The following is a 14,207-nucleotide window of genomic DNA, read 5'->3' as shown; positions in this document are numbered from 1 at the left end:
TTATAATGTGATTATTACCTGGAGGACTGGATGGGTCGTCGTGTTCGCTGCCATGCGGAGAATCCATCCGTGGACTGTTGGGTTCATCCTTAACAGTGGAACCAGGACTCTTGGCATGCGAACTAGACTCATCGGACGTCATTGGTCCCGGGGTGTCCATCAATATGTGACCCATATGAGTCACGTGCGGTCCATTCGAGTTGGACGTCGAATTGCTGCTGGACGATTCCGTGAACGGCTTTAATCGTTCGATCAGCTGTGGCTTCGAGCCAGACACCGGCAAATTTCGACGTTTCAATTCCACTTTGAGATCACTTACTGAAAGGACAACATTTATTTCGGTCAATGGTCAGTGAAATTTAATCAAATCTCTTTTCGCGTTGTAATTTTCACCTTTCATATCCTCCAACTTGCCCAGAGGCCTCAACGGAGGCTGTTCCGAGGGGTTATTGGAGGAATTCGAGGGCGCCGGACTCGGGGCATTCACGCTGCTCCCGCTGATGCTTCCAGCGTCGCTGGCGCCGCTGCTGTTCAAGGACAATGGTTTTTGCGCCGCCGGTAGAATGATCTGAGGATACTGAACGAACAAAAAAGATTCAATGTTACGCAACGATCCAGCTAAGTTAATTATACAACGAAAACGGACGTACCGGTCGCGTTGTCGCTGTAACACGAACCCGATCTCTTCGATTATAAATTTAGACGTAATAACGTAATTGCTATGCAAATTGTCGGGTGAAAGTTAACGCTCGTTAACGAGACACGTCCGGTTCGAGATTCGCCCGGTTCGCTCGAGTGTTGCCAACGAAACGAAGAAAGTGAACGCGTTCTATTTGCTTTCTTTCAAGCTAAAACCAACAGTTTCGACTTACGGGAAAACGTAAGCGTACCTTGTGCTGCCATTCGAGCTGCCATTGCAGGAAGAGCTGCTGTTGCTGAAGGAGGAGCTCGTAGCTGGTCTCACCGGGAGGCGCCGAACCGAGACCGGAAGTGGTGGACGACACCGACGTCTTTTGCGCGTTTGGAGGGCCCTGGTAACAGCGATCGGACAACATCAGTCGATATTAATCATTGTTACCCTGATTAACTTCAAAATGGGCTTGGTATCCTCTGTGTCTTTAGATTAACAACTTAATCACGAAATAATTGTAAACGCGATACATTGTCTAAGATCCTTGGTACAATAAATTATTTCCTGAAAACACCGGATGCGCAATTAATCCCTTCCCACGAGATTGATAGCAATTTTCTTCTCGTATAAAATACCGCAAAAAGAAGGTCAGAAAATTGTCGCAGAAGTAATTGAACCGGAACGTTTCTGTCGTTCTACGAACGAGTAAAATTCCAAGTATTTTGTTGGCGGTAACGCATCGTCGAGAAGAACCGAGGCAAAAATCGAGTTACCAGCGGTCCGTGGAAGAGGAGATCGGCAACGTAGTAGAAGAGAAGAGGGCGCGAGTGATAAATGATACATCAAGATGTTTTCTGCGCCCTCATTTGCACGCCCATTCCCGGTTCGCTTTCACACCGGCCACGCCATATCCCGAATGTTTCGGGAGCGTGGCCGGGGCCCTTGCCACCTATCTTCCCCTTCCCGCTTTGGATCAACCCGCCACGCCGCGCCGCGCCGCGCCGACTTCGTGGACCCGCTTCGAACCGCTTCGTTTTCTTCGCCGCTCCTTGGCTTCCTCGCTCTTAGCTGCAATTAGCGCTCGAATTACTCAGAGCTAACGAGGTGGGCCCCGGGCCCGAGGGCCCTTCGAGAGATCGCGAGAGTTAATCACCCGATACGATCTTCTTCTCCGCGCTTCTCTCTTGTTTCGAGATGGATAAAGAGGAACGGAGAACGCTTCCTCGCGGGCTACGGGAGCCGGAGATTTACCGGCCGACTATATACCGGGTGTTTATAAATTTTCTTCGAGGTATCAATACTCATCCGATACCTTCTGCAATTATTGAAAAGAACTTGCTACTTTTTTTTTGTATCATTTATTATTTAACAGTAACTGAAATGGTTGAAATTTATAGACACTCTGTATATTTCTCTTTATTCCCTTTCTGCTTCTTCTGCACTTCCTCTTTTTTCCCCGTGCTTTTATTCTATCCTTCTTTTTTCTCTGTTCAGCCGTTCTGGTCTTCTTTCGTTTCTCTTTGCCCTTTTTATCGTACCGCGAGCTTTTTGCTCGTCTCCTTTTTTCGCTTTGTCTCTGCTCCCTTTTTCGAACCATCCCGGTTTTGTTTCTTTTCTCCCACCCCTCAGCTCCGAGCTCCTTTTCTCCACGTTTTCTCCCACATCTTCCTCGATATCTCACGAATCCTTGGCCCCGTCTCTCCGCGAAATCGCCACCAATCGGTAGCCGATACACAACAATTATCTTGCGCCATTGGGTAAAGGCAAGGTTCGATGTATCCTCGATTTTGACTCGCAAATAAAATCGCTTTATACGAAGGAGAGTCGTAAACGGTTGTTACGTACGATATTTTTTTTTCTCTTTTTCTTTTTTTTTTCGTCACTTTCGCGCGGTCCGGCTCCGCGTTTAAGTAATATATTTGCACCTTACGGACCGTAAAAACCGCGTGTTCACGCCCACCAGCCAGAAATATAAACAGAATCGAGAGTGAAAGTAGTAAACGTGGCATCGAGTCTTGTTCCATTCGACGTGTAAAACCGTCGGGTTACATCGGTTACGTAGCGTTCGCGATACGAAGGGGGTGAAAGCCATAATGGTGTAAATCAAGTTGTATTTTTTTTCTTTTAAATATTCATTCGCGTGTTTAGACACAATTTATACGTGTCTGTTCGTTGTAAGAAAAAGTGGTACAGGTCGTATGTCTGCTCGTGTTTCAACGTATAGCAGAACCAGCCGAATATATGAACGTATGGTTAACACCTTAATTACAGGTCCGCAGTTGAAAACTAATGAACGAAATCATAGGAAGAACTTACTTTGTACTCGTGGAACTTGATGGTACGCGTTTTCGGTTGACTTTTGGTCTTCGACTTCTTCCTGTTCTTATCCTTGCCAGGAGCATCGGTCCTTTGACACGCGGACGCTGCTATGGGGCTAGGTTGTGGTCTCGGTGTGATGGCAGCCGGCGGTGGTGCCGGTGGCGACGCTATCGAGATATTGGAAAGGGGGCTCAGGCTGGACGTGGTCGAGCCCAAGGACATCGGACTGGGCGCCGGCGCCAGTGGAAGGAGGGTCGTCGATGGACCGTTTGTCTGACTCGCCTGTTAACAGAGATCGTTGCTTTTTTCATCCTGGCAATTCTCCGATTAATCGACGTACATACATCGTTGCTCCGTCAATTTACGATCGTTCTTTAACGTTCGACGTAAATCTATTTTTGCAACGCGTTCCAAACTTTCTTTCTGCCCCGTACGTTTTTTCCCAGCCGTGCCCGTTATCGTTCGTCTTACACGGTGATCGATAAATCAAGTTTCTTCTAGGTAGATAAATTCACGCAGCCCTCACCTGCGTCGATGCATGCTGTTGGTTGTGTTGAGCCTGCTGCTGCGACTGTTGCTGATGTTGCTGAGAACCGACCACGGTGTTGCACAATTCCGCGAACGTCTGTATCGTCGACTCGCCGGACGCTTGCTGGAACACCGGTGACGTGGAGGAGACGACCACCGCACCGCCGGTCGTTGGAATACTAAGAGAAACAGTCACTATGCCCGCAGAGGCAGCCGCCGTTTCCAGAACGTCCGACCGGGACTCCAGCTGCGGGGAGGGTGCACCCTCGGAACTCTGAGAGTCGTCCTCGAAGGTGATGTAATGGTCCGGGTGTTGAGGCTTGGTTACCTGGCCTTCGCAGGTCGCCTTGAAGGGAATGTGACCCTCTGGAAATGAAAAATTGATCAGAATTCTTAACAGTTCAAACGCGTTGCTACGTAAATACGTTGCTCCTTGCTGGTAGCATCGAAGGATTCGTGAGATTTTCAAGACCGAAACGAACTAACGTCATGCATCCTGGTGGAAGGCAATTTTTAACGCGTTAACAACGTTCTTTTTACGCCCATCCAGGGGGATATCGATCAAGATCGCAAAAGACAGAAGAGTACTGATGCATGGACTCACCTTTGACCGCCCTTTCAATGGGCTCCTCCGTGTGCAGAATATTCTTCTGGATGAGCTCGAGCGGTCCGGGTCGATGACTGAGTTGATCGTTCAGCTGGTCGGCTAACCTGGCCTTCTTCAGCATACGTTGCCTCTCGGCCAGGCTCGGATCCACGTGACCCACATCCTCAAGGATGTGCTGCCTAACCAGCTCCTCCCTGCCTGGTCTCTGCTGAATTTTCGCCTTCAACAGGTCACCAGTTTTCGCTCGTTCCAACTGTTTACGCTGCTCGTGGAACGCCGGCGGTGTCTTCAGGGCTGAAACATCAATCGATATTCCTTAATTTCCTGTTGAAATCACGAACCGGCCGTTACGTACACACGTTCGACGTGCCGCGAGATATATTTCGATCAAGATACGCAAGTAATTCGCGAAGTTTAATCTGATACCGGAAATTAGGTATAAATTTACGAGAATTTGTTGGTCGAGTACCGGAAACCTTGTATAAACTATCTACGCACCCAGGAATCGTTTTCGCGAATGTTTTGAAGGTTAGAAGGAATTTTGTTTAACATTCTATCACTCAGCTATTCGAAATACGTGATGTCTCTGATATAGTCTAAAGTGAACGTGTAATTTTAGCCATAATTTGCACTAACATTGTGCTAACTTCTTTAAAAGAAAAGGGCGAAATATTCGCTGCTTCTTCAAACTCTCTCTTTCTCTGAAATTAAAATCTGGAGGAGGACGTTGGAGATTTTATTATGGGGATACTTTTAAATCAAGCAGCAAGGAACGCGACCACTTTCATGAAGCTTTCCATGAGCGCATCAATAGCGAAAAGTGAAATGGATGCACGCTGGCAAAGGGCGATTCAATCTAAGAAAAGAACGTCCGAATGAGAAAAAGCTGTTTTTGAAGCTTTTAGGGGTGTCCTAAGGCGCATACTGCACGCATCAATTTCCGGGATGACGGGCCACGGAAGGTCTGCCCGCTTGGCGCCATTTCGGTGTCAACGTCAAACGACTCGTTGCATTCCTCGACACCATTAAGTCCCCGAATAAATGATCCTCGAACACCGTTTTCACTAACACGACCCACCTATTTCCGGACGGGTATCGCGGCGACGAATAAAGGGCTGTTCTCTGTCACGAACGATCGCGACGATGGAAACGTGGAAAACGTGCCTTTCCCTCGGACATGATCGAATAAATTTTCCCTCACCTCCGTTTCTGTAACTATGGTGTTAAGCACCGGTGCGGTGTGATGAATCGACGAGCGTTAGAATGACGATCATTTTAATGGGATGCTCGTTAAAGAGAAATTACAGGGTGGCGCGTACAAAGTTTATGACTTTCATAAACGAAATAATTGCTTGGACGAGGAAAATTGTGGTTATTCAAGTTCTATGCGAAGAAGAAGAACTTGAATCCCAGTTCTAAAATTCACCGTTGACCTCCAGAATATCGAGCACGATTGACAGATCTAGAATTCAGTTTTGGTCCGGGCGAGACGTGTACGAATCGGTCTGGGTCGACGGTGCTCGTTAACGACGTGGAAAGCGGTGAATTACGAATCCGAAAGCGCAGCGAAACAGAAGGGGAGAACGGTGAACGTGGCACTGGCATCTAGCGTAGGAAATTCTAAAATTAAACAACCGATTCGATTCAATTAGGCCTTTCGAACGTCGCCGAGGTGGTTCGCGCCGAGGCTTTTGTCTCACCCACGCGTACAGAGCCGCTCGTAATACACCGTGTACGTGTGTGTATGTTTCGCGAGAGCCAGCTGCGACCCAATTGTCTAGTTTCTATCGAAACGCGCATAAATCCTGCGGCTCGCGATGAACGTGCACATGGTAGAGAAAGAGGTATAACGTACAGGGAACGATCATAAAAATAAATGATGCCTATATCTAGAGACCGGCTACCAATCACTCTGAATCACTCGGTGTATTTGTTTACCTCTCTTATTTATTTATGAGTACCTTTTATAGTTTCGCTTGTCGAGGAAATGGTGGTCGAGTAACGTTTAAAAATGTGGGATTACAATTTATTAATTCGTCCTAACACGAAAACCTGTCGCTTACTCATTCGTTTATTTAAACGTACGCAACTTTTGGTACTCGCTAATGGGTTAAGAATGTTGAATTTAGACCAAGAAGCTGTTAGTAGCCGAGAAGCAACAGATAAATCTAGATTGTAGGAAGTTATCGAACGCCCATCACTATATCCAGCTTGGAAACAGGGATTTCGTGCGATAAATTCCTGCCGAGCATACTGGCACACGGTTTTATTGCGTCCATTCGAACGACGCTCGTCGTTCGATGCGTCTCGATATTCGAGTTTCTCGAGTTCGAGACTAGTTCGACGATATTTACGCGAAATTGCTGGCAATTACTTTGCCCGTGATACGGCCTCGATCGCGTCTCGGTTCTCCTGCAAATGGAACGAAATCAGCTGCGATGTACGAGTATTAACGCGCGATTTTGATAAAGGATAGATTATCGTTTATTTTCAGGGCAAATTTCAGAGAATTTATTTACCGAATTATGTTCAAAATATCAAGAGTATCTTTAATATCGTCCTTCCGAGTTCGACGATGAAGATTAGAAAACCAAAACTAGCCATCGCGTTTCAGCTGTCCGCGTCGATCATCAGCCTCTCGAGTCGAAGCGTAAAGGAAAACAGGAGTGTTAAATCATTTGCAATTGGAGGATGAACGAGCGAGCAGTCATAACCAGGCGATCGCGATTCTGAATTTACGAGCTGCAATCGAACGACTCCTCATCGTCCTTGCGACGTCGACTCCGAAGCAACTACGGCGTCGTTAGTTCGGGCCAATAAACGTCTCGGTTCGTTGGAGTACGATCAAGTTTTCGCGAATAAAACTTGACTGCCTAGAAATCCTACCACCGACGATTGACAAGTTGACGAAGAACCGTTCAATTTTCGAGCAATCGCGAAAATATTTCAAACCTGCGCTCCCGTTAAAACCCTTGCCTTCGTTGTATCTCATCGATTCCCCGTAGTGTACGCGTTGCATCGCGTTTAGATTCCTCCGTCTCGGTATCGTTGTTTCGTTTCGTTTCTTAGGAAACAGACTCGAGCAGTTCAGCGCCGCGTGGGCGATCTGGTATTATATAATAAACGCACGTCCGGAAAACTTCGAATCGCTACAACGACGAAGACCAGCAGCTGTGCGGATCGTTTCAACGGTTTGGCATTGTTCAACGCTCGAAGAACGCGATACGATGTTTTGCAGCGATTGTACAGAGCCCGTTTCACTCTTGGTGTATAAATTTATTCCCTTTCGACGGCATTGGAGCGGACTAAAGATAATTCAGCAACGTTTCAAACACAGCGAATTCGACGGTTCGAATTACGCGGAGAATAAAAGTAGCAAGGTTGTTAAAATTTCGAGGGTAATTTCGCGACTGCAAATGAATCGCGCGCCGTAAACAGATTTACAACGCGATCGTGATCCGGTTCGCCGAAAAAAACCATAACCCCGCGGTACCGTTCCCGATATCCTCCAGTTCTGGAAGCCGTAAACGAAACGAAAACCCTTTCGAACGAAATTGCACGTGCCGTTTCGCGTAAACGCCGGACGAAACGGTGGCCATCAAGCGTCGTATCGCCGTCTGTTTCCGATGTTATAAGCCCGGCCAATTCGATACGCGAACACGCAATCCTGACGGATTATTGTTAATAACATTGGCGTTAACAGTTCGATGGAGTCACGTTCGTGAAATTATACCTGGAGTATTATAGGTGAAATCGGTGTTTGATGCACCCAGTCGGATTACCGAGGCGAGAGGTAACGAATTTCAATCAGCGCTATAAATTCTAGTCGAATTATCGGCTTAACAGATTATCAGCTTAACGACACTCGTTTATCAAGCGGTCAAACGATAGCGGAAAATTGATAGCTTGTTGGATTTTACGCTTACAACGACTTAACCCTTCCCTTCTGGAAGGATTCAAAGCGAAGATGTGCATTTTAATTTATCTTGAAAAAATACGACCAGCAGCTTCGTTCTAACGGAAAAAACATTGACACACGATTATCGGCCAATTGGACGACGTTTACACGCGAGCATGTCAATTTAAGGTACTTTAGGTAGTTCGTTCGTGTGCGTCCTAGTTACTTCCTTTTACGTCGTTGGTCGAGCCATCACGGGCAATCGCGAGGTAATTAAGTTGTAAGTGGATTAATCGGTCGTTCCCGCGGTAGGGAAGAAAAAAAAAATAGAAAAACGTCACACGCTGACGAACTCGTTCAATCTAACTCCGAACCCTGGGGGGGTCGAGTAAATAAATTTGTCGCAAGCCATGTGACCGAGATCGTTCCCTTTGCTGGTACCAACCAGTCCTCCGCCTTTTTTGTTCCTCCTTATTATAGGTCACTCTCTAAACATCTAATTGAATTTACGCGGAGCGCCGTTTAACTACTGCTCCATTTATCGACACGTTATCGAGCGATCACAAAATTGTTATTAAAAAGAAGATACTTACGCGGCATGATGCCTTGCGCGACTAGTTGATTGATGGGTCGCCTCAGCATAAGCTTCACCTTCAACGCTGCAACAGAAAAAAAAGTACTTTTTATAATCCATTCACATGTTGAAAGAATAATTTGTTTAAAATGAAATTAAAATTGCGGCTCTCTACTTGATCCACCGTCCGAGGGTTAATCAGAAGAGCGACGCTGAAAAATCTTTAGGACATTGAACTTTGACTGAGCGGCTGAGGGGGTGGTTGGTTCAGCGGATTTCCGCGGAACAGCCGCGTAATCTCACCCGAGATTTCTTTCAACGTTCTATAAAAATCGTTGAAAAAACGGGATGATCAAAGTCGATCGGTGGTGGCCACATACGAAGGGCTTTCTCGCTAAGCCGATATTTTCTTTCCGTACGTCGGATAAGCTGTTCCATATGGCGCGAGGATTCGGTCGGTGGGGTCGCACGACAGCCAGAGAAACGGGCCAGAAAAAAAGTCAGCTCGGTGAGATGTAAAAAGATCGAGCCTCGACTTCTTCTTTCCCTCGTTTTAATTGGACCACCGCACGCGTTTCCTTTTCTCCGAGCAATTTTGGGCCCGATAATTAAAGAGTAGCGCGGTACGCACGGTTTCATTTTTGTTATCCGGGTATCGCGCTACTAATCTGGTAGTTCTAGTATTTTATTACGTTTCAAGTAGAGTTCGCAAGATTCTTCGATTTCGATTCGTTCGAGTTCATCGACCAAGGGGCTAATTAAGGGCGAACCGATCGTGATTCGGGAATCTGGAGGAGCCGCGGGGTTCGCAGATCAAAGGTCGACGAGAGAGCACGAGGCGGAGAGAGTCCTGGCGACGTGTAGCGACGGTGTGGCGTGGATCGCGGGACCAGCTACAAATTAACACACAAAGGACCCCCGGTTATAAATACGCGGAGGAAGCGCGGGCCAGATTGCATAAATTGCCGGCGAAAGAGGAACAAAACCGCGGGCCGCATGGCCGCGCAATCTGAATTCAAAGCAGCCGTGTCCCGGAGAAAAATGTCTACCCCTTTCGGTTTATTGGCCGCGACTCAGCTCGCTGCGTTCGCAGCACCAGGGGATCCCTCCTGGCCAGTTTTTTCCTCGATCGAGAGCGAATGTGACTTGGACGTACTTGCTGGGAATAATCGGCCGTTTACGGCCTCCGCCTTCTTCCTATCTTCTACCCTCGTTCCTTCCCCCTTCGCGGTTTCGTCTGACGCGTTCGAATCGTTTCGGACTTCCTTAGCAGCTTTGAAAATCTTGCAGCCTCTTCGTCGCACGTTTTTGTATAATTACAATTTTTTCCTGTAAAAATGCATCATGCGTTTCTGGTTATTAATCCATCAAAGATATCAACGATTTCCAGCGTGATGCGTACAAATTTATAACGACGGATCCGCGGTAATTAAGGCGCAACCGATGACACAGCATTCGGGGAGAAAAAATATCGTCCCGATGTAACAGCTCCGCCGGCGATAATCCTATCGCTTAACGAGCATTCCTGATCGTATCCTCGCTATCGATCCTGACAATCACGCGTGGAACGCGCGTAACTATGCGCGCGGTTGCATATTTCTCTTGGTGGCCGAGAAATTCACGGGACAACCGTCGCTTCGAGCGCGAGCGCATTCCTCGGAGCTCGAGATTGACGGATCCTTATCGATTAAAATCATTCTTTATTCGAGCAACGACCGGTCGCTCCATAAAATGATTTCGACCTTTCCAAAATAATCGAAAGGATCGTCGAGGGGAAGCAGAGAGAAGGGTAGATAGAAGCTGTGGAACTGGGACGGCAGCAAGGGTATCATGGTCCACAGAAGACAAATGGTAACGACCAAAACGGCTACTAGTCGCAAGTGCCAAAATACACAGCGTCAAATACCGAGCCAACGTTTCTTGTATCGTTATATGGGCACAGTTGTTTCTAATTCGGTATCGCGTTTCGTTTGAACTCCGCGTAAGTGATCGTTGAGAAAGTCAGGTCCGCATTCTTACGTCTCTTAATTAACATCACCGGGGGTTAATCGTAAATTGCCAGCAACGATGCAAATGTTGAGGTGAAAATCGAGGTGAAAATCGTGGAAAAACATAAGGGTCCTCCTGATGCACCACGCCTTTGGACGCAACAGGCGAAACAGTGGATGAAATATCGCGCGAGGTCATCGGGAGTCAGAAAAACGAGGAGTACGCGATTGCTCAGGGTAAGACGGACGTTAACGAGCAGATGGACAAGGCGGAGGTGGACAGGCAGCGAACGATATCCTGAACGAAATGGTAGGACAGCTCGGCCGGTGTGACGGTGCACGTGCATAGCTGTCCCATGTACCTGGTGGCTCGACAGCTCGCGACTCCGTGGCTCGTGGCCGAGTGTCAGGGTGGCACGCGGATTCCTGCAATGTTTCGCATTTCTTCGAGATTTCATCGTTGTTCTCCGCGGAGAAGAATGAGCCAACCAACGGTGCTTGACATAACTGAACCCTGACTTGTATCATTTCACTTCGTAAAAATTTTAATAGAAATTAATTAAATAAGCAGATTAGAGTCTGTTTTGTTTCTAAGAAACGAAGTGTGCTAGACAGCGTTTTAATTTTAATTTTGCGCGATGATTCGCCGAATAGTCGAACGGGAACGTTAAATAGACGTTCAGAAGTTTATTTACAACGTCCGGCGGAACGATCGGCAATCGGCGAGCCACGCTGGCGTAAACGGCGTCGGTCTGTGGGGATTCACTTGGCAGGAATGCACCACACGCGAATTTGCATTCTATGCATTGCGTAAATGCTTATGGAGTGTAGCTCCCGTAACTCCGTGCAGTCTCGAACCCCCGCGAAACTCGCAATTAACACGGCAGCCCCGCAGGAATCCGCGGAATCCTCGTGGCGAAATTAGAAAAACGACACCTTTCGATCCATCTCCGACCAGTTCCCGTTATTTCATAGATTTCATTCGCAAAATTATAATTGATATTAATTACATCGATATTCAAGATTTATCGGATGAAAAATCTTCGCGATACCGATTAACAGACAGTGTAATATTTCGCGATGGACGAGCGGCGTTTTTGAGATTGAAAACAACGTCCCTGAAAGTCGCCGAGGCCCGGAGCGACTTGGCCAAATACGTCTCTCTCGGTATCGAACCAGGGAGAAAGATTACGATCATTAAGCGCGTCATTACGAGACGTAAATTAGAGTGGTTAAGAGTAATTACGCTGACACAGCTGTCGATCGGAGTCAAACTTTCTGCCAGGGAATTAATTCGAACTGTCGCACAAATTGTTCGCTTGCTCGATGAAATTCCTTTTTTTTTCACGATCAATAACGAAAGTTTGTTGTCTCGTCAAACTTGTAATTGGGATAAGTACTCTTTACTCTATTAATTATTGTTAATTATTCTAATTATTGTATAAATGTAAAGCAAGGGAACGAAGATGGGGAGGTAAAGAATTCTACGATAAGTACTCTAATTACTCCACTCCAGTCACTGTTAATTATTTCAATTAGCATAAAAATGCAGAAGGAGAGGAAGATACTTTTGATATTTTTTTTTTACCAAAGGCACAGTGTATCATTCTCAGGATGTATACGTATGCATCCAAAGTTTCTATGTGATCTTGGTCGAATTTAGTCGTTTACCAAGATATCTTTAGTACGACGGAAACGGAAGTCTCCTCGAAACAGTTTAATCCGCAGGAAAGAAGTTTTTCGAATCCCCACGGAGACGTTTAACAAAGTTGTCGTTGCTTTTACGACCTATTCGTTCTACGACTGGCTTGTTTTACGACAGCAGGGGATAAATCAAACCAGCAGGAATTCTAAGCACGGCGTTAAAGTGTTAAGGAGTTCCGGAAGAGCCGCGGATCTTCTCCTTTTTCCCTTTCCACCGATCCCATAAATATACGCGGTTCGTCCGCTCCCGTTTTGACCCCAATTTTCGAGTACGTCCCTCGACGATTAATCTTACAAATTGCCAACGACCACGGTCCGTTGCCTTTTCACGGGAACCGTGAAAAACCGGCTACGAACAGCGACAGTTTTACGGGTCATCGAAAGCAGTCGTAACACGAACAGGCATTCCCGCCTCGACGAACAAAAATATATTTATCTCGTGCATGGAAAAGTTCAGACCAGCGGAATTTATCGTTCCAATAAATTGCAAGCAGCTCACAGATTTTGCTTCTTTGAGCACAAACTATTATGCAGTTTTGCGTTTTGTGGTACCTTTTCTTCATTCATTATTTGAATATTTCAAATCTGTGGCATTGAATGCCAGGAACTTGCAGAGCAATTAATATTCGGACGGCGGACCATGGAGAGACTCCGCTGTACAAGGGTTAATCCTCGCGCTTGATTCAAAATCGCGTTAACAAATGTTCGATAGAGTTCAGAATAAATGAATTCTTTGTAAATTTCTTGAAATTTCCAAGCGACACTTACACGGGACACTCCGAGTAATAAATCATAACTGCAGCGTGTGACCAATCGAAAGACCTTACTGATTCCCTGAACAGCATGACGGAAGTCGAGCAAGCAGGCGGCGAGAATGAGAAAAGAGAAACACGGCGAGCAGTCCAAGGCACACTTAAGTCGGCCAGAATCGCGGGGGTGATCCAATAATACGGCGGCTTTGGGTATAAATAAAGCCTCTCTAGGCCCGGAGATCACGAAGAGAGAAGTCTTGTCTCTTGTCTCGGTTTCTTCTATCCGCTTTCTACAGCTCCGCTTTACCGTCGTTCCTCGCAAAATAGAGCTGGTTTGTAGTCGAATCTCTCTTCCAAGAATCACGAAATCAATTCTATTTCGCGTCGAGTATTTCAATTCCATTATTTATATTCCCTCTTACTCGCGACACCGACCTTTTCCAAAATAGAAATCTTCGACTCCGATAACTTGTTCGAAAAACAACGTTCCTCTAATCAATCATTGGGAGACAGAAGGACGCGACGCATTTTGCTTCACGATCGAACGCTTTTTCTTTTCCTCAGGCTGTAAATAATTTAGGAAGAGAAAAACAATCTCCAAGTTGTTCGAGATAATTTTGGGGAAACGGAAGAAGAAGACAAAAAGACCATTGCGTTTGATCGAGTATTTTTATCTGACCACGAAATGGCGTTGCATTTATATTCTAATAGGGGATGAAAGAAAACATCTTCGTTTACTCCCTTGACAGCAGGTCGCCTAATGCCCTGTTTTCTTAAACAACCAGAAGAAACGTTCGATAATCGAGCAATCGTGGAAGTTGAAGAAAAAATTGAAGGAAAATAAAAGAGAAAACATGGAATGATGTTGGCGCACGTGTGCAGGTCTTTGAAGAGAGTTGTTGGAGAGTTACGAGCAACGAGAGGGAACGAGCCACGAGAAAATTGACTGCCTCGAACCTGCTCTCCTTCCTCTCGGCTCGGAAATATGATTTACATGGCAATGAAAAATGGGGATAAAAACGATCGCGTTTGTTTAGAAAATAATCGCGACCCGAATGGAATGTTACGCGCGTGTCGGAACAGGTGAACGCTTTCAAAGCCAATCACGCGTATCCCCTGTTTTTCTAAGCAGCGATTAATCGTAGTCATCCTTAACGTCGGCTACATATCTTCCTGATCGAGGGTGTAATTCGTAACGCGTCGAAT

General features: G+C 46.3%; 1 protein-coding gene across 7 annotated transcripts in view; it reads right to left on the bottom strand.

Moving 5' to 3' along the window:
- The window catches only part of LOC114877922 (myocardin-related transcription factor A), a 169,577-nt gene that overhangs the window by 5,348 nt on the left and 150,022 nt on the right, over positions 1–14,207 (bottom strand). For 6 of the 7 annotated variants that reach the window (XM_029191091.2, XM_029191089.2, XM_029191092.2 and 3 more), the window contains 7 exons: positions 8,577–8,642; positions 4,083–4,379; positions 3,477–3,844; positions 2,948–3,232; positions 891–1,031; positions 394–577; positions 19–318 (listed from right to left, as the gene is read on the bottom strand). In XM_029191091.2, the coding sequence (XP_029046924.2) occupies positions 19–318; positions 394–577; positions 891–1,031; positions 2,948–3,232; positions 3,477–3,844; positions 4,083–4,379; positions 8,577–8,642 (1,641 nt within the window). Of the gene's footprint in view, positions 1–18; positions 319–393; positions 578–890; positions 1,032–2,947; positions 3,233–3,476; positions 3,845–4,082; positions 4,380–8,576; positions 8,643–9,713; positions 9,861–14,207 lie in introns of those variants that run through there. The other variant, XM_029191095.2, reaches the window with a different exon arrangement.

The sequence above is a fragment of the Osmia bicornis genome, chromosome 5 (genome assembly GCF_907164935.1).
Source record: "Osmia bicornis bicornis chromosome 5, iOsmBic2.1, whole genome shotgun sequence".
Lineage (NCBI taxonomy): Eukaryota > Metazoa > Arthropoda > Insecta > Hymenoptera > Megachilidae > Osmia > Osmia bicornis.
Note: the sequence above shows the minus strand (reverse complement) of the source record. Positions and strands in the feature narration are given on the sequence as shown.